At 43.1% G+C, this 27,292-nt stretch overlaps 3 protein-coding genes across 3 annotated transcripts; 1 reads left to right on the top strand and 2 right to left on the bottom strand.

Annotated features, from left to right (window-relative positions):
• Positions 1–43: 43 nt before the first annotated feature.
• LOC136423876 (pre-mRNA-processing factor 6-like) lies at positions 44–12,422 on the bottom strand. The gene is made up of 21 exons (XM_066412254.1): positions 12,321–12,422; positions 11,804–11,863; positions 11,185–11,305; positions 10,547–10,665; positions 10,079–10,157; positions 9,470–9,564; positions 8,267–8,348; positions 7,788–7,925; positions 7,461–7,555; positions 6,849–7,041; positions 6,241–6,367; positions 5,648–5,814; positions 4,998–5,177; positions 4,498–4,611; positions 3,828–4,088; positions 3,379–3,498; positions 2,772–2,948; positions 2,437–2,638; positions 1,648–1,786; positions 1,213–1,339; positions 44–634 (listed from the first exon to the last, which is right to left on the bottom strand). Exons 1-21 carry the CDS (start codon positions 12,407–12,409, stop codon positions 482–484), a joined length of 2,838 nt encoding a protein of 945 aa, XP_066268351.1. The 5' UTR covers positions 12,410–12,422; the 3' UTR covers positions 44–481.
• A 272-nt stretch (positions 12,423–12,694) lies between these two features.
• On the top strand, positions 12,695–15,813 carry LOC136424347 (uncharacterized). Its single transcript, XM_066412913.1, has 2 exons — positions 12,695–15,087; positions 15,463–15,813. The coding sequence occupies exons 1-2, from the start codon at positions 12,860–12,862 to the stop codon at positions 15,683–15,685; spliced, it is 2,451 nt and encodes an 816-aa protein (XP_066269010.1). The 5' UTR covers positions 12,695–12,859; the 3' UTR covers positions 15,686–15,813.
• Positions 15,814–16,396: 583 nt separating this feature from the next.
• On the bottom strand, positions 16,397–27,270 carry LOC136424225 (kelch-like protein 31). Its single transcript, XM_066412745.1, has 12 exons — positions 27,137–27,270; positions 23,775–24,155; positions 23,046–23,215; positions 22,564–22,646; positions 21,835–21,935; positions 21,269–21,451; positions 20,549–20,662; positions 20,208–20,326; positions 19,647–19,762; positions 19,265–19,394; positions 18,725–18,922; positions 16,397–17,072 (listed from the first exon to the last, which is right to left on the bottom strand). Exons 2-12 carry the CDS (start codon positions 24,135–24,137, stop codon positions 16,793–16,795), a joined length of 1,857 nt encoding a protein of 618 aa, XP_066268842.1. The 5' UTR covers positions 24,138–24,155; positions 27,137–27,270; the 3' UTR covers positions 16,397–16,792.
• Between the last annotated feature and the right edge of the window lie 22 nt (positions 27,271–27,292).

Genomic DNA, 27,292 nt, shown 5'->3' with positions numbered 1-27,292 from the left:
GCCACAAAATGAAGCAAAGTGTTTTCATGATTCTGACTGAATCATGCATATGAGTTTACAGAACCTTCTATGTTTCCGATCAAATAACAAATCTAGAACATGTTCTTGATGTTGTTGGCCACCATGGGGAGCAGCTCGTCAGTTTTTGTCCTCCAGTTCTCGATATCCTTGGAGAGCTCGAACTTGAAATGCTGCAAAAAACCCATTTCCTCTTCTACCACAAAATCAAATCCCTGTAAATATGTTTGAATTTACAGTGCTGTCTATGTTTCAGTCACAAAATGAAACAAAGTGTTTTATAATTCCGTCTGAATCTAGAACATGTTCTTGATGTTGTTGGAGAGTTTCAACTACCAACTCGAACCACCGCAAAGCCCCCTTCTCCCCTACATGTAACATGAAATCAAATCCCTAGAAAGTTACTTGAATTTACAGTGCTGTCTACGTTTGCGGTCAAAGTGTTTTATGAGTCCGTCTGAATCTAGAACATGTTCTTGATGTTGTTGGCCACCATGGGCAGCAGCTCATCAGTTTTTGTCCTCCAGTTCTTGATGTCCTTGGAGAGTTCACACCACAGCTCCCCGTGATGAGGCTCCGCCTGGTTACACCGCTTCTTCACCTCCTCCTGCTGCTCCTGAGGGATGGAGGGAACAAAAGAGTGGGAAAAGGAGGAAATGGGTGAAATGTTTCCCACTCAAAGCACTTTCTCACAATTCATTTTTTCCTTCCTTCCTTCCTTCCTTCCTTCCTTCCTTCCTTCCTTCCTTCCTTCCTTCCTTCCTTCCTTCCTTCCTTCCTTCCTTCCTTCCTTCCTTCCTTCCTTCCTTCCTTCCTTCCTTCACTCACTCACTCACTCACTCACTCACTCACTCAACAGGTTTAGTGCATAGATGAATCCACAGCATCCTCATATACAAATAAAGATTGGTCAAGTAAGACCCAACTAAGATTGGGCAATTTAATAATAGTAACTTCAGCACCAAGGAGTGCAGCTCTTTTCATTAGACTACAGGATCATATGCTGGAGACTTTGATAGAGTTACTGAAGAAGGGGTTAACGGATCATCATGATTTTTGTTATGAAGATAGCTTAATGGGATGCTTTACATAATCAGATGCTAATTGTGAAAATCCTGATTTGCATAATCAATGAGGAAATTCTATTTCAAATATTTCCACATTGCAGAAGATTTACACAACAGGAGCATTTACCTCAGTGCCATGTTGGGTCTCAAACTTGTAGAAGTACGCCCAGGCATCGCCCTGGTCGGGGTCGATCTTCACGGCGCGGTTGAACCACTCCCGCGCCTTGTTCACCTTACGCTCACTCCAGAACAGCCTGCAAAGGGCAGAGGTCATTGCAGACTGTGGTAATATCTGATCCAGGGCTTTATCTTAAGAGGGTTACAGGGGTGCTGCCTCCCCTGTACCGACCATGCGCCCCTTACCCTGGGGAGCAGATCCTCTGACAAGTACAAAATTCAGATTGACGAGGGATACTACATCACACGTGGCCACAGTCTTCAACTGTAACCAGTCTGACCATAATTTTCCCCTCAAGGAGCCTTAGATACCCCATTTTAACCTAAGACTTTCTAAAACTGTAGAAGAATTTGAATTTAAAAGTTGAAGAATCAAGAATCATACCTTGCCACAGCCAACAGTACATGAGCGTCATGCTCACACCGCTTGAGAGCGTCCACACTCTTGGTCTTCCTCTGCGGACGGGCCTCCATGAAGATGGCCTCAGCCCACAGTCTGCCTGCTGTAGGACACTCCTGGAGGGCTGTGGGAACAGGGGTTTGTTTATAATAGTGTAATAGCAATTCTTTATTGCATATAGTCCAGTGGCTTGGCTGGAAAAAACAGACCAATGAGTCAGTTTATGGTTTGAACTGCGCATTCGCAGTGAAACGAATTGTAGTGGGCAATACGTCAAAGTTGAAGGACATCAACAAAACTATAGGGCTGGGGGAATAGGAATTTGTTTGTCTATGATAAGAAATATTGCATGATATAGTCCAGCGGCATAGCTGATTCAGTTTCAACTGGTCTAAGTTGAAGGCCCCTAGCTTGTTTAATTTCAATTTGTCTAAATTTTGCACTATCTCACAATGCACAACTTATATTTTGCTCCATAGACAACAGATGGCAGCCTTGGCTTAACCAGGGTTGACCTACAAATGTATCTCTAGCCATGAGGCTTTGTTGTGCTATCTGACGGTTGCTAGCCCCGCATTCTAACCTTACTGACACAAGCCACAGCACAGACAGTCAACAAACAACAGCCTTGGCACAACAGGGGTTAACCTACCTCTAGCCATGAGACTCTGAGCTATCTGCCGGTTGCTAGCCCTCCACTCTAGGCGTACAGACCCTAGCCACAGTACAGCTAGTCAACAAACAACAGCCTTGGGACAACTAGGGTTGACCTACCTCTAGCCATAAGGCTCTGAGCTATCTGCCTGTTGCTAGCCCTCCACTCTAGGCGTACAGACTCGAGCCACAGCTCGGCACACTGTGGGTTCTTCAGACGAGACTTCTCCAGGATGGCTCGAGCCTTGGTGATGTTACACAGCTTCTCTTCTAGCTGCGACAGCAGCAGCCATAGAGAGATAGAGTGGGGACACTTCTTCAACTGTGGGAAACATAAAGCCATGTGTTAGTGTATGTTATTGGGGAGACTTTTCCAGGATTGCTTGAGCCTTTGTGATATTACACAACTTCTTTTTTCCCCTCACAAACACAGATGAAATTTTAAACTAACTTACCCCCTGGTTGTAAGCCTCCCTGGCAGCGTCAGTCCTCCCCTCCTGCTCCAGGATCTGCCCCCTCATCATCCACAGTTTGGGGAAGTCTGAGTAGTGCTTCAGCCCCTCCTCGATCAGGTCTTTAGCTTTCTGTGTCTCCTTCAGAACCCACTCCAGCTTTACGGACTTCATAAACACCTGAAACATCACGAAATCGTTGATGAAGGTTAGACATCCAGGAAATAAGATACACAAGAAAACAGTTACAGTTCTCATATACAGGATCTACAGATCTTGCTGTGTCACCGTTGAAATGTAGTAGATGCTAGCTGAAACGTCACACCATTAGTCAGTCATCCGATGAGGAGAGGACAAAGTTAAAGAATTGCTCACTGTTTATGCAACAAAATTGTTTGAGTCAATGTAGTCTACTAGAAGAAAGATTACAGCGTTTGCACATCACAGATTGAATGGTCTATAGGACAGTCAAAATCTTTGCAAGAAAGCCTACTACACAAATTTGGACGTACGTAGAAAAATTATCTCTACCCCTACCTACCTACATACTAGCACCTACAGTATCGACCTTTCAAACATCTCTATAGTGTCTGCAGAAGGTAGAACGTACCCTGGCAGTTGGTGCACTAGCACGGGCCTTAGCGAGCAGTCGGCGCGCACGTTCGTCCTCGTTGTTCTCGGACTCCAGTTTCACGGCAGCCAACCAGATCTCCTCACTGTTGGGGTTGGCCTGAAAGAGAGAGATGAGTTTTGTTTGTTAATTTGTTTGCTTATTTGATCATAAATAACTCAAAACAAGCCTGCAAGGGATTGTTCATTGCATTTGGGGGGGGACAAGGGTCAAACAAACTGATTTTGATCATAGCATGAAATTGCTATAAATGTTTACAATTAAATAGCTAGTTCTAAATTATGCACAATATCATTATCATACATATACCAGCTAGCAAACCCTCCAAAAAGTGTTTCCCTAACAGCCAACCCATCATCAACCTCTTTTCCACAATCCCTTGGAATCAGGCTTAAAAACCAAGAAAACCAAAATGAAAGGAAACCAACCTGGAAAGCCAGTGAGAGAATCTTCCTGGCCGCGGGCACATCTCCAGCCAGCCACTTGGACTTGGCGCCCATCAGCCACAACACCTCGGCTTTCGGGCAATGTGCGACGGCACGCTGCAGCAGCGCTTCCAGCTGCTCACGGGTCCCGTGGTTCTTCTCGAAGTACGCCGCACGCTGCCAGATGCTCTTCTTGCTGGGGAACACGGTCAGGGCGTGCGCGTAGATCGCACGGGCGCACTCGATGGCGCTGTGGGTGGTGGACTGGGTGGAAAGACACAACACTGGTTACGAGGGAATAAAGACTTTTAAATACTTGAAGCTCCCTGAATTTTTGTGAATTGACGTATGGACTTACAATGGGGGTCGTGCGTTTGAGAAGGTGCCTCGAGCATGGTAAAGGGGAAGGGCTAACAACCCCTCCCTGTAAAAATAATCACCCTTCTACTGAAACAGCCAGGAAACTCGCTGCCCTATGTGCCACAAGGGTCTGAATGAATTTGGACTACTAGTTTATGGAAAAAGAAAATAAAGACTTTGAAAACTTTCCAGCTTTCTGAAGTTTTGTTCAATCCTCCTTATTGCTCTACACATGTCCTTCAAGTTCAACACATGTTAAGTGTTCCATAAGTTAGTAGAGTTACTAAACTTGTTTGTTTGTTTGTTTACTCACACTCTCAGCGTCCTCCATCCAGGTGTGTTTCCTGTCCTCCTCCTCCACGCCGACCCCGATGACAGCCCGGATGATTGATTGACAGGTGATGATGCTGCCTGCCTTTTCGCACTCCTGCATAGACACATCATGTTAACCTTTGAACTTTAACCTTTTTAAACTCCTGTACACATGCTAACCTTTGAGCTTATGTACAGACATATCATGTTAACTTTTGAACTTTAACCTTTCTCACATGTCTGTAAAACCACAAGATATTAACCATTTAACTTTAACTCAAAATTTTATCCAGTTGCTTGAGTAATTATTTTTGGTGTATCTTACTACCTGGATGTCTAACTTTCATCAACGTTTTAACTTTAACCTTTCTTGCACTCCTGCACAGATAAATCAAATTAACCTTTGAACGTTAACCTTTCTCACAGCCCTAAATTTGTTAACGAAAGGATAGAAAACGACCAAGTATGAATTTTTGCTAAGAAATGCAAATAAACCATCACCTCTGCATCCTCTATCCACTGCTCGCGGTTGATCTCCACCATGTTGGATCGGAGGGACTGCAGCGCGCGGTCCACGATTCGGTTAACATTGTCGTTGTTCCTCTGCGCCTCCTCCAGCTTGGCGGCCGTAATCCAGATCCCCCGGTCGGTCGGGATGTTCTCACGCGCCTTGTTCAACACCTGGAAGTGTTTGTTCAATAGTTTATTTGTATCCAGTTTCACAAGAGCCAATCAACTCACTTCCCTTGGGTGAAAATGTGTACTAGCTTCGGCTAGGGACATTTTCATAGGCCTTGTTTAACAACTGAGATGGATTGAAATGTTATCTATGGCCTAGTACGGACCTTCATGACATTTTCGTAGGTCTCGAGTTTAACGAGAGCCAACCACAGCTCGATGCTCTGCTGCAGTACTCACTTCACTTGGGTCAGAAATTATGTAGCTTTGGCTGAGGACATACCTGGATGGACTGAAAAGTTATCTAACAGATATCTATGGCCTAGTACCAACCTTCCTGGCGTTTTCATAGGTCTCAAGTTTAGTGAGAGCCAACTACAGCTCGACACTCCATTGAAAATATGTACCAATCTTTGACTGTATTGACTAAAATGTTATCCAAGGAATCTCTATGGCCTAGATGAATTACTAACCTTCCTGGCATTTTCGTAGGTCTCGAGTTTAGCGAGAGCCAGCCACAGTTCGACGCTCTGCGGGCAGCACTCCACGGCGCGACTCAGCATGATCCTAGCATCCTCAGGCTCCTCGAGTTCCACCGCAGCCTTCCACAGACGGACGGAGTTTGGGATGTGCTCCAGGGCTGGGGAATTAAAAGAAAAATTCCTTATAAGCAAGCCTTGATCTTCCTCTAAGTAGCTTGAGAAAAATTCTATACTTATACTTCTACTAAGTCCCCTTACATGAAGTTCAAAACTCTTCAAAGTCTGAAAAAGTATATTGAATGACTAGTACTGTTTGGATGAATTTAAGAAAAAAAATACAAATACTTCCTCTATACCTCAGGTGATCCTGTTTTACCTCAAAGAATCATAAGAATTGATCTCCCTTTAACTAGTTTGAAGATGATTTTGTTATGTTAAATACAGTACCCTGGAATTACTCAAAGCTCTGAAGAGAGACAGTAAGGTTTTGCTGGCAAGTTCCACTTTCTTCTTTGCTGTGCACACATCTAAATTTCAGGTGCATCAGTGCATCTATACCCAGAAATGAATTCCGAGTCTGTTACCTTTTCTGAAGATTCTTTTCTTGGCTCTCATCTCCTCCTCAATCTCGGCTGCCTTGATCCACAGACGCACAGATCCGGAGATCTGGCGGACGGCTTGGGTCACCACAGCACGGCCGATGTCAGTGGGCTGCAGGGAATTCACAATAATGAATAACAGGGCTCAAAATATGTATATACCACTTGCATATGCAGGTCAGTGCTCGTAAAATAGGAGCTGTGCATGTTTTTTTGACAGTCACTGATGAAAGCTAGTGGGTGTTATCTGAATTGTCTGAGAATCTATCCAGTTGCTAGATTTATTTTGTATCATGAAACAAAAGTCAAAGATCAAAATTCAAACTTTAAAACTCATCAATCAAAGTTAAATGTCGTAACCACTGGAATGCTACACAACATGACAGGATAGTGATCATTGAATAAAATTTGATTTCTTTTAACTCTCAGTCTGTATTCTACTTTTGTGTCTTTCGTATCATATGTATGATTGTTCTGTTGTGTCAACTTTTCTTTTACAAATTATGAATTGATGTATTGAAGGCATAGACCACAGGAAGAATAGACGAAACGTCAAGCTCATTGTGAATCTAATTAAAGTCAAAGGCCCTTACCTGCAGCCTGATGGCCTCCAGCCAAACATCCTCGCTCTTCTGACAGACCTCCGTCCCCTTCATGATGATGTTCCTCGCCGCCTGCACCTTCCCTGTCACCTCCTCAAGACGTGCCGAGGCGATCCACGCCGGGGGGTGGTTCGGGTTGGTGTCGCGGACAGACTTCAGGAGCAGACGTGCTTTCTTCACATCGCTGAGGGAAACACGAAAGATTGGTATGTCAACGTTCAGGAGAGGGCATAAGCTGTGAAAAGTAAAACTGATGTTGATCCCCAGTTTAGCTTACTAATAAGATAATCATGACAGAGAAGAGAGACACTTTGTACAGTATCTACAGGTTTATTATATCAGGAAAGTCCCCTTACTTTGACAAGCACAATGGAAAGTGGACTGTAACCCTTTCCAGCAGTGTGCATGTCGGGTGAGCGGGATTCAAACTCCCGACCTCTTGGTCCAGAGGCAGGGTCACTAACCACTTGACTATGCACTATATGACTGTACTATTCTGTTCATCAAGCGAGTCAAGGTGAAGTCTTAGTAACAATAGTGGTATGTACTTCTAAAAGGTTTGTCTGTTGCAGTGATACATGTACATAAAAACAGCAGTATTACCTGATGTCCCCTCCATACTGAGGAATCATGGACTGTAGATCAGTCAGGTAACCCTTGGGATCCACAACTGTCTGTCCACTCACTGAATCAGACACCTAGAATAAACAGATCAACATAACAAAAATATGGTGAACTTTTCTATATTTTGGCCAACATTTCTGAAAATATGACAGATTTGAAAATCGGTCACTTAAGACTTCAAAAGACATAAGACATCTGGCAACTCTTTAGTGACACAAGAAAAGTTTTGTACATCCAGTAGCATTTCAAAATGTTGGTATTTGAAACTTCAAACAGGGAACTATTCTCTCTGTTTCCATTCCTGACCTGGTTGAGTTTGATGTCCATGAGTGTGTTTCTGGCCTCTCCAATCTTCCTCCAGTCCACCTCTGTCGCGGCGCCCCAGGGGGTGCTCACCCCAGGGGTCATGCCCCCAGGGTAGGGGGTTGAGAACCCACCCATCATCTGTTGGGGAGGGAGAGACATTCAAAATTCATGTGGCACTGAGACCATAATCTGTACCTGTATCTGTATAACCGCCATTCAGCGTAACACACCAGCTTCGCAGGCACGCGGTGTGACAGCAGCTGGTTATATTACACTGAACGGCCTGTTACACCTAGTATTTTCACATCTGATTGCAACCATTCTTTAAACTATTTAGTGAGGATGACAACGAGTTCCATTCTACTATGGTTCTAAGAAAATATGAATTTTTGAACAAATCAATCGTTGGTTGATAACTCTGGTTCTTAAAGGCATGACTATTTCTGGTCCTAGTCTGAGCTATTCCCTGTATTGTTTACCTGCTGGCGTGGGTCCAGTGTGTTGACATGTCCTGTTGACATCGCTGCTTTAGCCAAGAACGTATCCGGCACGGGAGTCAGTCTGAGGGGAAAGTCACACATTTAGATTAAGGAGATAAAAAACATGGATTGATCATTATGGCTTTATGTTATGAATAAAAATACCCTTTTTACACAACCAAGCAGTGTTTCCGCCAGAGGGGCGTCTTCCCGTCAAATGACGGCCTTATGTCGCTTTGGACGGCCTGAACTCAGACATAGGCCGTCCTCTTTAAAAAAAAAGACAAACTAAATGCCGAGAAATCGGGAAAAAAATACGAGAGTTTGGCATAATTTCTTTGTTTTTCTTTGTTACTGCGGGCGTGGGGACGCTCTATATCGTTGGACATTCACACTCTTTTGTTTGTTGCTATTGTTAAGCTTGCGAAGAATCGATGTCGGTGCCTTTGGCATACGGTGATCTCATTAAAAACCCGTTTTTCAAGACTCAATCGAAGAAAGTCATCGAAGAAAACAAGGAAAAACGTAAACAAAATAAGAATTTCGCCCGTGCATTTCAGCCTCTACGTCGTGATTTGCCGCGATTCACCATCATTTCTGACCGTATTCGACACAATATATATTACTTTGAATGTTTTTCCGTGAAAATTCTCCATATGTACCGTAGATAAATCGTAATTTTCGCTATGAATTCACATAAGTCGAGTCGCAACCTGCCCGCGTCCCGGGCCGTCCGCCATGTTTTTAATCTCATTGATATGCAAGGTTCTAAGCGCTGATTTGTCTGCGTCATAAAAACCTGTGCTCTGATTGGTTGACGGCAAGATGTCACGTGACCACAGGGCGGGAAAACCCCTTTACACTTCAGACGTTTTTCTGGTCAATATAGATCGCATTTTGTGACGATTGAAGCAGTATTATAGCGACCTTCGTAACAAAGTGATTTTGAAAAATTAACAAAGTCTTATCTGATCACAACATTCAGTTACTTTTCCTGGTCAATTAATTTTCGCGGTACGGTCAATTAATTTTCGCGGTACGGCCCTCCCCAAGTGGACGGCCTCTCAGTCGCGGTCTGCCGGAAACACTGCAACCAAGTGAGTTATTCAACCAACATTATTGAAAAGACTACACACTTTCCCATGCAAATAAAGTCACTTAGTCCAAGTTTAACAGGATTTGAGGTGTTTGTTTGTTTCTTACTTGTCATGGCGGGGATTTCGCTGTCTCTTGTTTCGAGCATCACCAACTTCGGGGATACTGTTCCACATGTCATCTGACACGTCTGAAAGTTTTCGCTGGAATGAAACAATGTAAGAATCATTACTAGATCTTTCGTTCATTCAGACCCTTCTAGTGCCACATACTGTAGGAACATAGTCAGCATACACTGATACAGCAGGTTTCCTTGCTGTTTCAGTAGCAGGTTGTACTTTTAGTAATTTTACTGGGAGGGGTTGCTAGCTAGTCCTTCACCTTTAACATGCTTCAGACACCTCCCAGGCCCCCATTTTACGTCCCTTCCAAAAGCACTAGTCAACAGCTAAACTTTCATCATCGCTAATATTTGATCACTAATATTAAAGCCAGTAATGTTTGTTCCCGCCGTTAAAATTAAGTGCTGTGACGTGCTCCATTTTCCCCCAACCGCTATATTTTTCTGCCGCTATATTAAAGTGATTTACAGTAAGTAATAGGAACCAGGAGCTCAACTGTGAAGCTGCTACCAGTTGAGCTACAGGTATATCCCTCATCTTACCCCTATGAGACGGGAACAACAGATGATAAACCAGAGTGTGTGGGTGAGTTTACCTTTAGGTCCACAAACTGTTGCTGGATCTTGGGTCGCTCCTGACGATACTTCATGATCTCTTCTCTCTCCCTCTGTTCTCTGAAAAGAAAGAAATTGAGTAGTAATTAAGCAAGAGCTTGAAAGGCTTTAGCACTTTTCACACTCTTAAGTTAAGGTCACAATCTATGACTACTAGCCTCTTATTCCACAAGTACATCAAGAAAATAAAGGTGCAAGTAAAAAAAGCACAAGCATATGGACTTGCAAGAGGTCAAAGGAGCAGGATGACTAAAATAGACTTGGCTTGCTGCTTGGTGACTTAACTTGCTTGTAACCTTCTAGCAATCTATGGATGTCGTATGGCACACACAGTTGCACAATCACAGTTGGTAGTTCAAGTATTTAAGGTTAATAAAGCAAAAAGAGGTCTACTACTATCATACTACTTTCATGTATCCTTCCACAAGGGATTTCCTAATTATGCTGACCTCCTCTCTTTGCGTTTTTCATCCATCCTCTTGTCGATGGCCTCATAGATGGCATCAGCCTCTTCATCATCCTTCTCATACGGACCGCTGGCAAACAGACTCCCTCCGTATCCTGCAAACTGGGGGTACCATGTTCTTATTAGCCACAAGTATACATCAACAAGGCTTTAGACATTGCTTGGCAAAGCTGTCTACACTACAGACATCCAAAGATATCTTTCTTACTGTGTACTGTACATCTTTGCAGTTAGCTTTGCATTTCACATTACGAGGGGGTAATCTCAGACCACTGCATCAGCAGAACACAGTGGACTACTAATCTCAGCACACACAGGAGTCAGTCAGAGTATTGTTAGCGAGTTGACCTATTAAAAGATCAGAGAACAACAGTTCAGCTGCTGTGTTAATTGAGTGTACTACAGTTTATGTGATGTTTTAAGTTACGTTTGAAACAATTCTGTGGTACAGTAGTAATACAAAACACATATTCGCGGCGCCACAATATCGCAGTAAGAGGTGACTGCGAAAACCCCTACTGCAAATATTACAGTACATTGATTGTACTGGTTTGCAATTTTTAGAAAGGAAATGTAGACAAGAAAGAAAGTAAACAAAGTAACATAAAAAACAATGGATACCTCATCGTAGTTCATTTCATTCAGATCCTCCTCCTCCTCTTCCTCCTCCTGGTTCTTCGCCTTCTGAGCGGCGTGCTGCGCGGCGAACGTACGCTTTCCCGGAGGGGCATGGCGGTCATCGCTGCAAACAAGCATCTCATCGTCACATTCATGGCAAATAAGGAAATATACTTGGGCTTCCCTCATTGCACTACAGTCCTTAAATTATCATTGCTTTTGCGTTTTAATATTTTTTTTAACAGGGCTTTCCCAGAGGGGCATTGCATCATCATATTCATGTCAAATAAGAAAACATACTTAGGCTTGCATTTACAGTCCTTAAACTATTTTACCATTTCGCTATTCTAAACAGGGTTCTACACCTACAAAGTTAAGCTGGTTCTGAGTTGTGAGTTACCAGTGATTCAGATACGATAAAATCATATGTCATTATAATATTCTATCGTATCTTCTTCTTCCAGTAATGTCCAGCGGCCGAGATATCGGCCATCACTGACATCACTGATATCTTTTGCACTCATTCCCAACATTAGACCATTGCCCATACTTACTGTAAGTTGCTAAAATGTGTCCCCTTCTATTTGTCCATGAAAAAAATCTACAGGTTCTGATTACTTACACAACATCTGTGGCATCACGTGCAGGACCGATATCAGATCTGGTGGTGAAGCCGGTGGCTCTGCGGGGGACAAACAAACAAACATGTAAACATAAACAATCTATAGACTCTGAATAAAGTTGTTACTTCATATAGGATCATCTAATCAACATTTTTGAAGGCGTTTTAACTGTTGACTTGTTAACTGATGTGAAGGAAATTTTACTTGGTTGAGGAGAAATCTGAAGACTGTTTCAAAATCATATTTTACTCCACCAAAAGTTGGCGTGTGTTTAACAATAGCACTTTTTTGGAAATCAATATACTGGTTGGACTACATTTAAAGGGTTAGGTGCCTTTCATGTAACATTTAATTATACGAGAAGCTTCTATTTTTCGAGTTTCTAGAAAATTCACGCATGCAAAATATTTTCAGCAGAGAGCTTCTCAGGTATGGGCCTCGCGTACGGCTAAAACACAATGTAGTCCAACCTAAGTTGGCTGGCAAACGTCTAGAATAGTTAAGAAGGTGTCTTACCCTCTTCCTAGACCAGGGACGTATCCCAGCGGACTCGGAACGCCGATGAAATGTTTCTTCTTGATGTTGGGATTGACTTGTGTCGCCATCTTGCCGATCGCCTGTGGGGACGTCTAAACAAAGTCTCGATGGTTCTCGCGAGATGTTGAAAGTGACGAGAGTGGAATATACGACTTGGATTTATATAGGGGTGTAATATAGATTTGTAACTTTTATCAACAATGGGTAAATAGAAAAAAAATGTTAAACAGATTTATTACATATATGTTATCCAACGTTAAAGATTTATATAACCGTAAGAAACAGTTACACGTAGAATACTGGTAGCTATATTTATTTACCCCGAGTTATGATAGTCGCATCGTCTACTGGATACAAGATGGCCGAAAAAGTTTTGTTTTCTCCCTTCTCTGAACTTTGACGGTGTCTTCCTGCTATTTGGTCACTGTATGGATGTCTTGAAGACGTTTATTACGTTGCTTTTATCACATAGAAAATCTGAACGACACAGGGCGTCGCCGTGAGAGGAAGATTTCACAATGCAGTCGACTTTCTACAACCCGGAAGCGAGACAGTTGTGGCGCCGTTTTCAAACTTTCCCCAACTTGGCCGACCTTGGAATCGGGGAATGGAGAAGAACAGACTTGATCAGACTTCTTCACCGAGTCGAGCGCAAGAGAGAAGACACATCTTCATCCGTGCTACTAAACCAGGTGGAAAATATGCTCGGATTTCTGTACTTCAAGCTCAACATGACGAAAGAGGCGAAAGGGTGTCTTGGGAGAGTGAAGGATCGTGACCCAACAAACATCATCGCTTTTACAACAAGAGGGTACATCCTCCTTGAGCACAACCGTCTTACACAGGCTAAGATTGTTCTGGAGGAATTTGAGGACAAGATATCTCCAGGAAAGACAACAGAGGAAGAGGTTGGGTTGAGGAAGGCGATATCGTCGGGCGAGAAAGCGTTTTGCTGCTCACAACTCGGACCAAAGTGTTTCAAACGAGGAATCGAACTCTACGAGAATGCTTTATCTTGTCCAGTCTTAGACGCAGAGTGCAGACTCGTTCTAAAGTTTGGCCTTGGTCTATTGCTGTCTAAATGTCAGGATAAGAATGTCTGTGAACAGATAGAAGGTTTTGATCCTGACTCGTTTTACGGAAAGGCCAGAGACGTGTTTCTAGGCGTGGTTACAGAGGGAACCATGGTGATGGTCGCTAGGGCGTGGCTGTTGCTAGGGGAGACGCAAGTGAAGTATTTCCGCTTTTTGTCCGAACCAGAACAAGAGCTGATGAAGAAAATGGCGTCACATCAAACTGTAGAAGAATGCTTCGCCAAAGCTGAAGCCACTGCGCAGGGGAAGGATGCATTCGTCTTAGAAAGACTAGGACGTTATCTAAGACTTTGTAAGACATTTACCACTGCCATTGCCACGTTAGAACAAGCCTTAGAGCTCAGGCCAACTTCATTTGCGTATCATGAAGTCGGGTTGGTTTACCTAGAAAAGTGGGCGTCTTCTAAGAAACCCAGACCTTATAGACCTACAAGGAACCGTGAAGACGTCAAACCACGTCTTAAGTCATCAGCAAAAGCGTCTCAAGTCAATACTCCAACTTCTCAGACAAAAGTTGCAAGAAGTGCGACAGATTTTAACCGAGGAGACGTGTGGCACAGTGTAAAACCCACACCTCCTGAACCACATGCAACCCAGCAACTCCTTCCCAAATCGGCAAGTGGCGCTGCACGGTTGAAGGGCACCAGGTCCGATTGCATTCTAAAATTCGAAGCAAATACCGACGCCATGAAAAGAGGACAGATAGACCGAATTCTAACTGCGGCAGGAAATCTTGTCTTAAAAGATGTCAAAAGTCCCTTACTGAAAAGAGCAAGAGAATACTTCGTAAAAGCTCTCGAGCTAGGAGGAAATTCTCCCTACATGATCCTGAAGGACCTTGCGAGAACGAAGTATTCCCTGGGCACGGATCCTTCGGAAGTGTTCGGCGTTTTGGAGCAGTCGCTCCGCTCGGGCGATCGGTCTCCACAGTTTCGAAAGTGTGCTCGAAGTGTTCTGGAGCTGTGGGGGGTGTACTTACTCGATCAGGGTGATATCGCACGTGGAAAGGTACTGCTGTGTAAAGTGTTGGAGATGTGTGTGACAGAGATGGCACAAGCCGTACCCATACAATCAGACAAAGTTTCGGTCTACGACATTCTCCTAGGACGGGAGAAGAAACCGACAGAAGAACTTGCTGCAACGTTGTTACGATATCTGCCGGTGCTGAAATGCTATCCCCTACCGTCCTCTGTCGGTACAGATGATCAATTGCTAGCACATCTCAACCAGCAGTTGATGGACACATGTGACGAAAACAATGACTTTTGCGAAGCAAAGGTGTACAGAACGTTTCTTACAGCTTTTGGCGGCATTGTAGACCGACATCGTTCTACAGAATGCGATCTAGCTGTTGCTCGCATCCAGGCTGACATCAACGAAGTTATCGCAAGTGATGTCTATCGCGAAACGTTCCACCATTCAATTACGCCACCTGGCGGTCACAGTTGTCGCTACAATGTGTTCATCATGTATGACCCTAAGGATCAGGTCTATGCTGATGAGTTGGTGAAACTGCTCGAGGTGGATTGCGGTCTTCATTGTTGTTATGAATCGAGAGACTTTGAGCCCGGGCTGTTTCCGATGGACAACATTGAAAGATGTCTGTCTCGGTCGTGCTGTGTTCTACATGTCGTAACCTTGACCTATGCCAGGTAATGTCATCTGTGTATATTTCCTACAACCTTAGGATTGGGTGAGCTAACGTATTTCTCAAGGCAACAAAACATTCTGTGGATTTAACAATATCAATAAACCAAAAGCTTACAGGACGGGATTTTTTCTGAGGATGTATCAAAAGCATGTGGCACGAAAAGGAAAACAGGGCTAGGACAATGTAAAATGTTACTATTAGATAAGTTGTACATGTGTCTCATAGGAGTAGTTGTATTCATTTACGTAGCCGAGAAGATGTAAGGGCAAATCTGGTTGTTTACGAGTTAGATGTATCCGTGACTGTAGGCGGTACCATGGTTAACAACTTAACTACATGTACTTCATACGTGTGTTGATCTTATTTCGTCTTGTAGGAATTGCCTACAGCACGCTGAGAAGACGCGACGACAGGTGAATGAGCGGGATCACGGGTGCGTGGCGGCGGTGGTGTACAAGCATTACCCCGTACCGCGGGAGTTTGAGGGCTGCACTGTTATAGACAGCGAGGATTTCTTTGACTCTTCCCAAGGACAGAAGACCAGAAGATGGACAGAGTTTCGGGAGGCGGTGTTTCGCGCATTGTTACCGCTGAAGTGACTCGCAGGTCATTGACAATACCAAGAACTGTTTTATCTCGTTTGTCGGTTTTCCTTCCATACTTTGTTGTCCTCAGACGTTTGAAGCGTAAAGACCAACAATAAATACCAAGTTGTGTAGAATCTGTACTATTTAGTCTTGCGAGACTGATGAATGCCTACTACTTCTACTGCTACTTTGTTGTCCTTTATGACATTTCTTACTGTCTGCGTTTTCTTTGCTTTCTGTTGTTTGATGCTTCATTCATCATTTTAATGTTCTCTTTTTTACATGATGCTTCCCTTGTTCTTGTTCTTTTCGTTTTATTGCCCCAGCGTACAGAGGTTTTATTTTCGGTGTGTTTGGATGTTTGTGTTCTTGTGTGTCCGCATTTATTCGAATACACTGTCTATAGAGTAGCAGGAAGGGAATGGGAATATGCGTATCGCGTCACCCCAAAGCTCAGACTTGTGGGAGTGACTGAAAGTAAAGATAGGAGGTAGTGGGGCTAGTCGTTTATCAGACATGACAGACATTCCAGGTCATGGGGTTAATGGAAGAGGTGACTAATTCACAGTAAGCTATTGTTTTTTTTGTTGGAAATTCGGTCTGTCTGTGTTTCGCAGTTATGTATTTTCCATCTCCTAGTCACATTCGCAGGACAGTAAGTGATATGCATAATTAATGAGCTAGACAAGGCGCGCGAGAAATGGAGACGTAAGATCTTTGAACTCTTATTCCACTTAACGTTCCCTTTTATTCCACTTCACTTTCCAGCCTTTGAATTTATAGATATCTCTCAACTTCAAAGCACAACTCTTCTCAGCACTCTCCCTCTCCGACTCATGATTCAGAAATTACACTGGCCGTCATTCATTCCGTGTGTGACATGAGATGTGTCTTTTATTCACGCAGACCAAAACAAAATCTTTCCTTTATCATTGCAACAAGTATTAAATATGCTTTGCTTCCTACTTGCGGGTAACAGGATTAAAACCATTTTACATTGACTGATATGCGAAATTAGAAACCATTGGAAAGTTTCCGTACACTTTTGTACAGTTTGTATGTTTCTTTCGTTACTCCGTATTGAAGCGTTCGTGTTTTGCTCTTAATTTTTTTTCTCATTCACTTCGACTCCGTTCCGAACTGGTAACCACCAGTTTTCACTCGATCGACGGGCACGGTGAGGGCGATGGCCGACACCGCGACCAGAGGCCCGCTCATCTCGGGCGCCCAGCTCCACTCGTCCCGAGAAACATCGTAGCACTGCGCGGCCTTCAGGTACTGCCTGGTAGACTCGCTCCAGCCGCCGCAGACGTACACTTTGTTGCCGACGGCCGCGGCTCCGGCTGTGCTGACTCCCGACAGGATGGGTGACAAGGTAGTCCACTGGTCGTTCAGGGGACTGCGGGGAACAACAGAAAGATTAATGATAGTCTACAGTAAGTTTGAGCATTATCCGTCAAAATTAGCCATTCTTGCCTGGCTTCCATCCCGGCTAATTTTAGCGGTGAGTATTAAAGTCACGGAAATCTAACCGGGATGGCACACAGGCTATGCAATTCAGACTGGCTGCGATATACTTTCAAATGGAAATCACCTGTATTTATTCAGAAAACTTTGATTCTAAGTTAGAGAAACGATACTTGTCCAGGTTGCCCACATATGCACTTAACATTCATTCCATCTTACAATAACAAGTGATGGGGGTCACAATTTCATTGAATAGCAGTCTCATCAACAAGTCATGGGAGTCACAATTTCATTGAATAATAGTATCATCAACAAGTGATGGGAGTCACAATTTCATTGAATAATAGTATCAACAACAAGTGATGGGAGTCACAATTTCATTGAATAGCAGTCTCATCAACAAGTCATGGGAGTCACAATTTCATTGAATAATAGTATCATCAACAAGTGATGGGAGTCACAATTTCATTGAATAGCAGTCTCATCAACAAGTCATGGGAGTCACAATTTCATTGAATAATAGTATCATCAACAAGTGATGGGAGTCACAATTTCATTGAATAATAGTATCAACAACAAGTCATGGGAGTCACAATTTCATTGAATACTAGTATCATCAACAAGTGATGGGAGTCACAATTTCATTGAATAATAGTATCATCAACAAGTGATGGGAGTCACAATTTCATTGAATAATAGTATCAACAACAAGTGATGGGAGTCACAATTTCATTGAATAATAGTATCAACAACAAGTGATGGGAGTCACAATTTCATTGAATAATAGTATCATCAACAAGTGATGGGAGTCACAATTTCATTGAATAATAGTATCAACAACAAGTGATGGGAGTCACAATTTCATTGAATAATAGTATCATCAACAAGTGATGGGAGTCACAATTTCATTGAATAATAGTATCAACAACAAGTGATGGGAGTCACAATTTCATTGAATAATAGTATCAACAACAAGTGATGGGAGTCACAATTTCATTGAATAATAGTATCATCAACAAGTGATGGGAGTCACAATTTCATTGAATAATAGTATCAACAACAAGTGATGGGAGTCACAATTTCATTGAATAATAGTATCAACAACAAGTGATGGGAGTCACAATTTCATTGAATAATAGTATCATCAACAAGTGATGGGAGTCACAATTTCATTGAATAATAGTATCAACAACAAGTGATGGGAGTCACAATTTCATTGAATAATAGTATCAACAACAAGTGATGGGAGTCACAATTTCATTGAATAATAGTATCATCAACAAGTGATGGGAGTCACAATTTCATTGAATAATAGTATCAACAACAAGTGATGGGAGTCACAATTTCATTGAATAATAGTATCAACAACAAGTGATGGGAGTTACAATTTCATTGAATAATAGTATCAACAACAAGTGATGGGAGTCACAATTTCATTGAATAATAGTATCATCAACAAGTGATGGGAGTCACAATTTCATTGAATAAGTCTCATAGACTTCGTTGATCTATGGATTTTCCCCCTGAAAATCGGTCAAAACAGTTGTCCTACCCTGTCCATACATGGAAAGGAGATCCCCTCACCTGTAGCTCTCCACGTGCATGACGTCCACTCTGTCGCCCTTCCCGCTCAGCTGACTGCCTCCCATCGCGATGATCTTCTCCCCCACCGTCACCATGTTGTGCCACCCCCGGGGCTGGCTCATGGAGGTCCGGTCATTCCAGCTGTCCTCGGACAGCCGGTAGCAGATCAGGGACCGCGAGTACGTCCCGCCGATGTACCTGCAAACGTACAGATCGATGTTTGTTTCTTTTTTGTTCGTCTAGCCAGGAAACTTACACAACAGGTTTGTACGTTACGCACAAAAAGGTTTGATCCACTCGTACTGGGAAGGATCCCTTCTTTTATTCTAGTATCACTTTGATTCTAGATTTATCACTATCACATCCACGTTTATCAAACTTATTATTAGTATCATTATACTTATTTTTAAGTTATACATGTATGTGTAAAGGGTACTGGCAGTGGTTTATATTTACTATTATCTCATTTTCAATCATCCTTACGTTGACTATGGTGAGTATGCATGGTCTCTATGAACCAAGTGCTGTAAGGTGACGTACCCTCCTCCGATGTACAGCAATCCCCCATGCACAGCCCCTGCGTGGCAGCAGCGCGGGTAGAGGAGGTTGGACACGTACGTCCACTCGTTCTTCGCAGGGTCATACATCTCCACAGAGGACAGTGTGCCGCCTGCAATTGGGAAAAGGTAAAGGTGATCCCATATTCTTTTGACGTAGTACGGGCAGTTGGGTGTTATCCACTGTGTCTAGGGCACGGTATTGGAAGGTGGAGCCCGTCCCTTTCCTTCCACTGCCTTTTACCTCCGCAACCGAAGTCATTTTACTCCTGAGTAGAGTGACAAAAGCCGTGTGAAGTACCTCTCACGATCACAAGGTCGTGACAAAATAATTAGGGAAAACTTTTTTAAAGTCTCATGCTCACCTGCGTTCCTGCCTCCTACCGCGAGGAGGCGCCCTGACACAGCATTAACGTGGAAGTGCGTGCGTCTCTCATTCATGTGTGCTAGTTGCACCCACGTGTTGGACCTCGGGTCGTATCTGGGAGTGGGGCGAAAAGCTTGTCAGACATAAAAGAGATTTCGAAACAGCAAGCCACCTCAAAGACTGTCGGATCTAGAGTAGGTGGTAGTTACTCGAAGACAGTGGTTTTCTTATCAACTTGTCTGCTCTTTTCCTCTTTTCGAATTAAAATACGTCTTGGTTGTAGCTTCAGGTATCCTGTAAATTTGGGGTTGAGGTCTCTGCATAACCCTAAAAATTACATTATATGATGAAACATAATTTTTTCTCCAAGAAGATCTACCGATGGCAAGACAAAATCTAAAGGGCCCAAACAGCATCCAACTGGCCGCCGGTAGCCAGTTGGATATTGTTTTGGCTCAATGCTGTTTTGCCCATTTAGATACTGTCTTGCCAGGCTAGGTAGATCTGCTTGGAGATAAGCCGTTTGCTTGATTAACATGATGAGGAAAGGTCTGCTTACCTGACTGCCGTGTTGACGCTGTGTTTGGCCTGGTTAGAGGCGTCGTACTGGTCCTCCCCACCCACTACGTACAGGAAGTTATCCATCACCACCGCCGCTTGATGTCCGCTTTTACAAACCTAAACAAACATGGTAAAGAGAGCAATCTTCACTCAACATAGCCTAAAAGTAAGAAGGTTTGTTGAAAAGATCATCCATATTATAAGGCATGTAGACATATTCTGTTTCACCAACGTTGTATCTGATGGAATAATACGAGTGAATGCTAGGAAAACTACAATAGTGAAGCAAGTCAAAGATATCATACATTTTATTATGCATCTATCTTTGGACGAGCCTACCATATCTGTCAGATGTTGCCAGGTGGAAGTCTTGGTGTCGAGCAGGTTGACTCTGCGTGTGAGAGGCTGGTCCAGCTGGGGAGGCTTGCCGCCTACTGTCACCAGGACCCGCGACTGGGGAGAAGAACGAAGATGATAATAAGATCGGATAATGTAGATAAGTGGTAACATCAAAACTTGAGGTCTGAATGTGATTTTAGGTTGACTGCTCAGAAGCCACCCGATGACGATGAAGATGACATGTCGTAAGACATGTGCACAGTCAACTGCTTGCACGATGATTATCTGGGATTGGTGGAGCTATTGATGTGGAAGCCTCCAGTACCCTTCTGGATGTGTGGAACTGAGCATTGCTAAGATTTACACTCATCATTGCTGCAGTCCGAACGAATGATCTATTTGACGTCATTGTGTAACTTTGACCTGAGCTTGGTTTATGAACTTTACTTACCTTTGACCTGAGCTTGGTTCATGAACTTTCCTTACCTTTGACCTGAGCTTGGTCCTGCGTGACTGAAGGACGTTCTGCTGGTGGGGCAGCACGTGATCGCTCACGACCTTTCCTTACTTTTGACCTGAGCTTGGTTCATGACCTTTCCTTACCTTTGACCTGAGTTTGGTCCTGCGTGACTGGACCACGTTCTGCTGGTGAGGCAGCAGGTGATCGCTCACGCCCTTTCATTACCTTTGACCTGAGCTTGTTTCATGACCTTTCCTTACCTTTGACCTGAGTTTGGTCCTGCGTGACTGGAGCACGTTCTGCTGGTGAGGAAGCAGGTGATAGTTCATGGCCTCCACCAGGGCGGCCTGGCAGTCAGGGTCCCTCATCATGAAAGGCACCGTCTGCACATGCTGGACCAGGTCGGCGGCAGGGATGATCGGGAACCGGATGTGACCCATGACCTACAGGAAAGACAAATGTTGGAAAGTCAGTCATGTCGACGAAGATGGAGTGAAGTTCCTTTAAACTTTGACATAGTTATATAAGCCATTAGCTAATTAGCTAGACCTGCAGCCAGAGGAAAGCTGCTGGAAGTTATGTCCTTAAACCTTTGTCACACTTTTGTCGTAGTCAATAGACATTTGCGCTATCAAAGTTGATACATCCATTGATATTTTGCGTCAAGCGCAATATTCCACTTACACAGAAGCTTGCGAGGGCAGGAGATGACATCGACTTTTTCATGATTAGAGTTTTACGACCACTGTTGAAGATTAAATTTACAGCAGGGTATCTTACAAACCTGTTTACAGCATCATAGAGAACTAAAATGTCAATGACGTACCTTGGCCACGTGCTGCATGCGCGTGTTGGGGTCATGATTTAACCACTTCAGGGCGATCTGGAACACCGTCAACTCGGGGTGCAGCAGCAAGTCATCGTTACCTGAGGAAAGAGCAAGACATATATAAGATTAGCCTGGCAGACTGCAACATGTCTAAACGCATCTCTGTCCCTCAGTATAATTACGCGTCACTAACTCTATTCAAATAATGCGACTTGCCTATGCTAAGACGAATTTCTTTGCATGAAGGGCTCTCCAGTAACTCAGTAAATCATACGTTAAGATCCCTTTTTTTCACTGTTCGCTTTCATATGTGCCCAATGCCACTATGCCACGTATTTTCTATGATTTGAATATCATGAAGTTGAAATGAATAGAATTAGGGGTCTACTTATTGGCAAAATACGTGAAAGCAATATTATAATACATTTTGTATGTGCCCAATGCCACTATGATCTCGAAGCAGATCCTAGGGGACAAAATCATGACGGTTTCTAACTGTCATGGGCCAAATTCCGACCGCACAGCCCCAAATGATCTGCTTGGCCCATTGAAAATTATTCTAGGGGCTGTGCGGTCAGATTTTGGGCCCAGCCGGCCGTTGAGAAACGTAACCGTCCCCAAAGATCTACTTGGAGGTTAATGTACTACACTCATCTGTCTTTGAAGTAACTTGGTCCAAAGAGAACATGCTGTTGCACGTTGAGAACTGATAGAAAGAATACCCACCTAGGAATCCACACAGCTGGTCCACACTCAGCCGCTGGAACTGCTCACCGTCCGAGAAGGCAACAAAGTTCTCCAGGATGTATCTGGTGTGGGAAAAAAGGGAATACAGTCAGATTGGATTTACCAAATCGTTGAGATTTCATGATGTAGTTTTTATTTGGTATTTGCTGATTCTTTGGACTCGGGCGTCATTGTGTACTGAGCGTTACGATGGTTTCATTCTCTGTGATAGAATATTTCTTTGATCTATTTGTAAAGTAATTGAATGCAATGCCAAGAAGAGTGCAGGCGACAATGGTTGGTCTAAAGCAAGCTGTTGATAGTCGTGTAATGGAAGAAATCTTACAGGTATTTTCTATGATTTGAATATCATGAAGTTAAAATGAATAGAATTAGGGGTCTACTTATTGGCAAAATACGTGAAAGCAATATTACATTTTGTATGTTTTGACATTATTCGAAGTGAAAATGGAGATAGTTACTTCTCGGCAAAGTCCTTGACGGACTTGAGGTCGTAGGAGGACGCGATGTTGGCGATGTCGATGCAGCTCTCCACCGTGATGTCCGTCATCAGGAAGTCGCAGCACTGCTTTACCAGAGCCGGCATCTGCAGGTAGCTGGCAGCCGCGATGGTGCTGCCCACACTGCCCACCTGGAAGGAGGACAAAAAGAAAACTTTAAGATTTTTTGTAGTTGTTTTTTTGGGGGAAGGGGAGACAATAACTTCATCTGATACTGATGATGTTACATCATGATGTAGAATACTAATGGCTCAAAGGGAAACATCTTTTTTAATTCTTTTTAACATACAGTTTGCCCAAGTTCTGTCTGAGGTTCCCATAATTGTCCAAAGTCCTGGCTCATGTTCCCAGAATTCCGGAGAATTTACTTTGTCCCTGGAGACATCTAATTGCAATCTGTATACATATTCATTACCCTTTCATAAATCATACCAACAAATGTTTATTCATTTGGTTAATCTATTTTCAAACGATTAAAGTTTTCCGGATTTATAGTGTCATTCCGGATTTAGAGTGTCATTCCGGATTTAGAGTGTCATTCCGGATTCAGAGTGTCATTCCGGATTTAGAGTGTCATTCCGGATTTAGAGTGTCGTCTGTTAGACACTATTACGACTCCAGGAAGAGTAGTGAAGTATCATGTACTGTCACTAATGGAGACCTTTCAAATGAACAACAAACAATACAGACCGTCAGATGCAGCTTCCCGGTGTAAGCATAGTTGATGACCGTGGAGACACCCTGGACGGACAGCCCGTGCAGTTCGAACACATCGCCGTTCTTGTTGTTGGCGTCCCCGACGAAGTTGGACCGGAAGTAGTCGCTGCACGACGCCAGGACGGCCCTGTGAGCGTCGAACGTCTTCCCCTTGCAGACGACGGTGACGTCACATAGCAACCGGTCGTTCCTCAGCCTGTTGAGTCCCTGCAGGACGCGGTCGCCATGGGAACCGCTGGAGATCTCCTTGCCGTGGTGTTCGAAGTTGGGGAGGGGTCGGGGAGAGTTGGGGCGGGAGGATTTGCCGTTTGCACCCCTTTTCTTTTTTGGTGCCATGGTTCCAAACAGCAAAGCCTGGGGGAACAACGAAGACAAAGATGCGTCGATTAAGGTTAGATATCCAGGCGATAAGATACGCCAAAAGATAGTTACTCAAGCAACTGGACAAAATTTTGAAACAGTTTCAGACAGCATCCGCTGTTTTCTCGTCTGACACGTCTGACGGTTTGCGGATGCTGTCTGAAACGTCTGACTGTTTCAAAATCTTATCCAGTTGCTTGAGTAACTGTCTTATGGTGAAGACAAAGATGTATCATGAAACGTTGATGAAGGTTAGACATCCAGGTAATAAGTACAGTGTATGCATAAGGTAACAGTTACTCGAGCAACTAGATAGATTTAGATCCTGAGAACTGGTCAAGAATTATTTGGGTTGGAAACTAGTTTAATGTTCATGTTCATGTTCATGTTTATTGCATGTTCATGCCCTTCCGGGCTAAATGCATTACAAGTAATACAATTGTGCATTGTAATAACAGAAAAAAAAATTAAGAAAACTATTCTATGTTCTATCTACCTCTAAAGTTTACACGCTACTTCTCTCTTCTTGAGACATGTGTACACGAATTAATAAGCTTGTTGATTTTGTTCTCCCTTTTTGGCTAGATATTTTCCATCAATCTACTGTTTAACGGGACATCATACAACTTGGAAGCGTCGCCACATTGTCTAGATTTGATCACCCATACTACGTGAGTCATCTATACTCAGTTCGTTATCTATGGATAAGTACAACATTTTCTGTGAAGAATAAACCGGGATAGTGTCGACTCTCAGATTTTAAGTATGTCCTGATCCTGAACCTCAGACCCGTATGTCAACAATATCCACCAGCTAATGCCTGTCCACAGTTCAGTACTGTTGATCGAGAATGACCTGGTCTATTTTTAGACAAAACGGGTCATGTTCAGGTCAAACTCCATTCGTGCCGTCTCATTAATACTTGCTCATACAGCAGATAGATACATGTATAGTATGACAGACGCCTACTACAACATTCTACGATGAGTGTTACCTCATCAGCATATTTTTACCCAATATTACGAGCCCAAGGTCGAACCAATATCTACGCAATCAGTCATTTCTGCACAGATTTCGGTGACGTCATTTGAAAGATGGCAGCACCTTTCAGCAGCTAATGCCCGAAAATGTCCCGTCGTCTTTGTCTTGGTTTGCGCAATGATATTTCCGATATCCTTGTATTGCAAGCATTGAGCAAATCATCCAGTACAATAGAATTCAGCCTATTTTACCTGATCATCAATATTGTACACTGCTCAATTATGTAATCATATAAGGGGAAATTTGTCGTCTGTTTTATTAGCAGTATCATATGTTATAACGATCGTGTATACATGTAAGTTTCCCCTAATTGACATATGGAAATTGATGAAGTTTTTGATTCTTTAGTATTGGAACCGACGTCCTTCGCTGACAGCCAATAAACTAACTTTACGGCTGGGTGTCTATGGCAGCAGTCTTGGCACTGAGTCCTTTACATCGCACGGTGAATACATATCAGGCAAATATTGCCTTCTTCTTTAAGAGATTGTCAATCCATTTTCTATTATTCATAGCCAGTTCGTGATCTATGTCAAACTGGTATATAGTTTATTATAGATCATATTTAGCTGTGATTTCTTCTAACAGAAGCATTAACTCTGTTTTAAAACGGTATTTTGTCGTCAGTCTAATAAGGCTACGCCCAAATCTGGGTATCCCTCGTTATGTCTATTAATAATACTTGGCAGATGTGGCCGAATGTTTACACATCTGTCGCGATGGCGTTTCGCGATTTCAGGTCATAGAAAATAATCCTATGGATATTCCTAATATCATGTATACATTGGGCTTTCTGACGGTTAAACATTCAGTTTGTACTGCCTATAGGCTATGTTTTATAGTGCAGGGGCAAAGGGCGCATACATGGATCATACTTATGTGTGGGTGTAGATAGATTCCGACCGTTACATGCTGTCTGGGTTCATGTTGGCATACGCCAATGTGCATAGATTTTGATTCTTATATCTATGCTTGACTTTTACATCAGATTTAAGAATGTGCTACTGTAAGATTACTGAACTTACTAAGCAAGACGACTCGGATCAATTGACATATTTTACTTCTAACTCGTATATCTATACTATACTGTTTCTAATTCTGAATCACGAACGCATATAAGAAAATTAGACTTTGGTAGCTTAAATCTTAAGTTTGAAACAGTATCATCAGAACCTTTGTATCATATACACTATACGTACAGCAATATAAGTCTAAGCTATGGAATTACCTATTATATAGGAGTTGCATTAGATCTTATATACGCTAATCTGTTTTACCATATATTGTAATAGTTGTTCAAAGCAATAATTAATCAGCGTATAGGCATTATATGTACATATTCATGCACGTTGCACACCATATAAAGTTATCAAGTGTCATATACGTATAGTAATCAATATAAGTCCAGCAAGTGAAACGTACGTAGTATCTATAAAATCGCGATATCTAATGACTGCGCATTTTGCCTATGGGAGACCGTAAGAAATTTGCATCGTGAACCCACGTTCATATTGGGACATGGCGAGGGAGGGGGGCTGGTAGGAGATCACGTTTATGTTAACGGAAAACGTAGTCAATCCTTTCCATCTTAATCGGTCGATGTTAAAAGTAATTCGAATATTGGAACTTACACAATTTGTGCTCGTTTATATTTTGAAAGAACCCGTTTTATATATATCATCTGCACTAGATGTTCTCACGGTTTAACACTACCGTTTTGACATCCGTCACGTAACGGAACTGCAGATGCGACACTTGTCCGTGCTAAAATAGGAAACCGTCAACCCAGCCAAGATTTTACAGCTATCAGATATTCTTGCGTCACTTTACCAATGCAGATAATGGTACCGTCTGAGGCAATAGACACGGTTGCAATCGTCTTGAAGTGAAGAATACCAATGTCTTAGGATTTGGAGTGTGTTCCTTAGACTTACCTCAGAATCCTGCCCCCGATCCTAGGATGTTAGCGGCCGTCCGCGCCAGCAGGCCTGCTCAGAACGGGTCCAAAAGCGGTCATTCCGTGCATGCCGCACATTCGTGCGCTGGACACGTGCCCCGATCCGCTGGCCATTTAAATCAGCTGATCCGAC

Source organism: Branchiostoma lanceolatum, chromosome 18 (assembly GCF_035083965.1).
Source record: "Branchiostoma lanceolatum isolate klBraLanc5 chromosome 18, klBraLanc5.hap2, whole genome shotgun sequence".
Classification (NCBI taxonomy): domain Eukaryota; kingdom Metazoa; phylum Chordata; class Leptocardii; order Amphioxiformes; family Branchiostomatidae; genus Branchiostoma; species Branchiostoma lanceolatum.
Note: the sequence above shows the minus strand (reverse complement) of the source record. Positions and strands in the feature narration are given on the sequence as shown.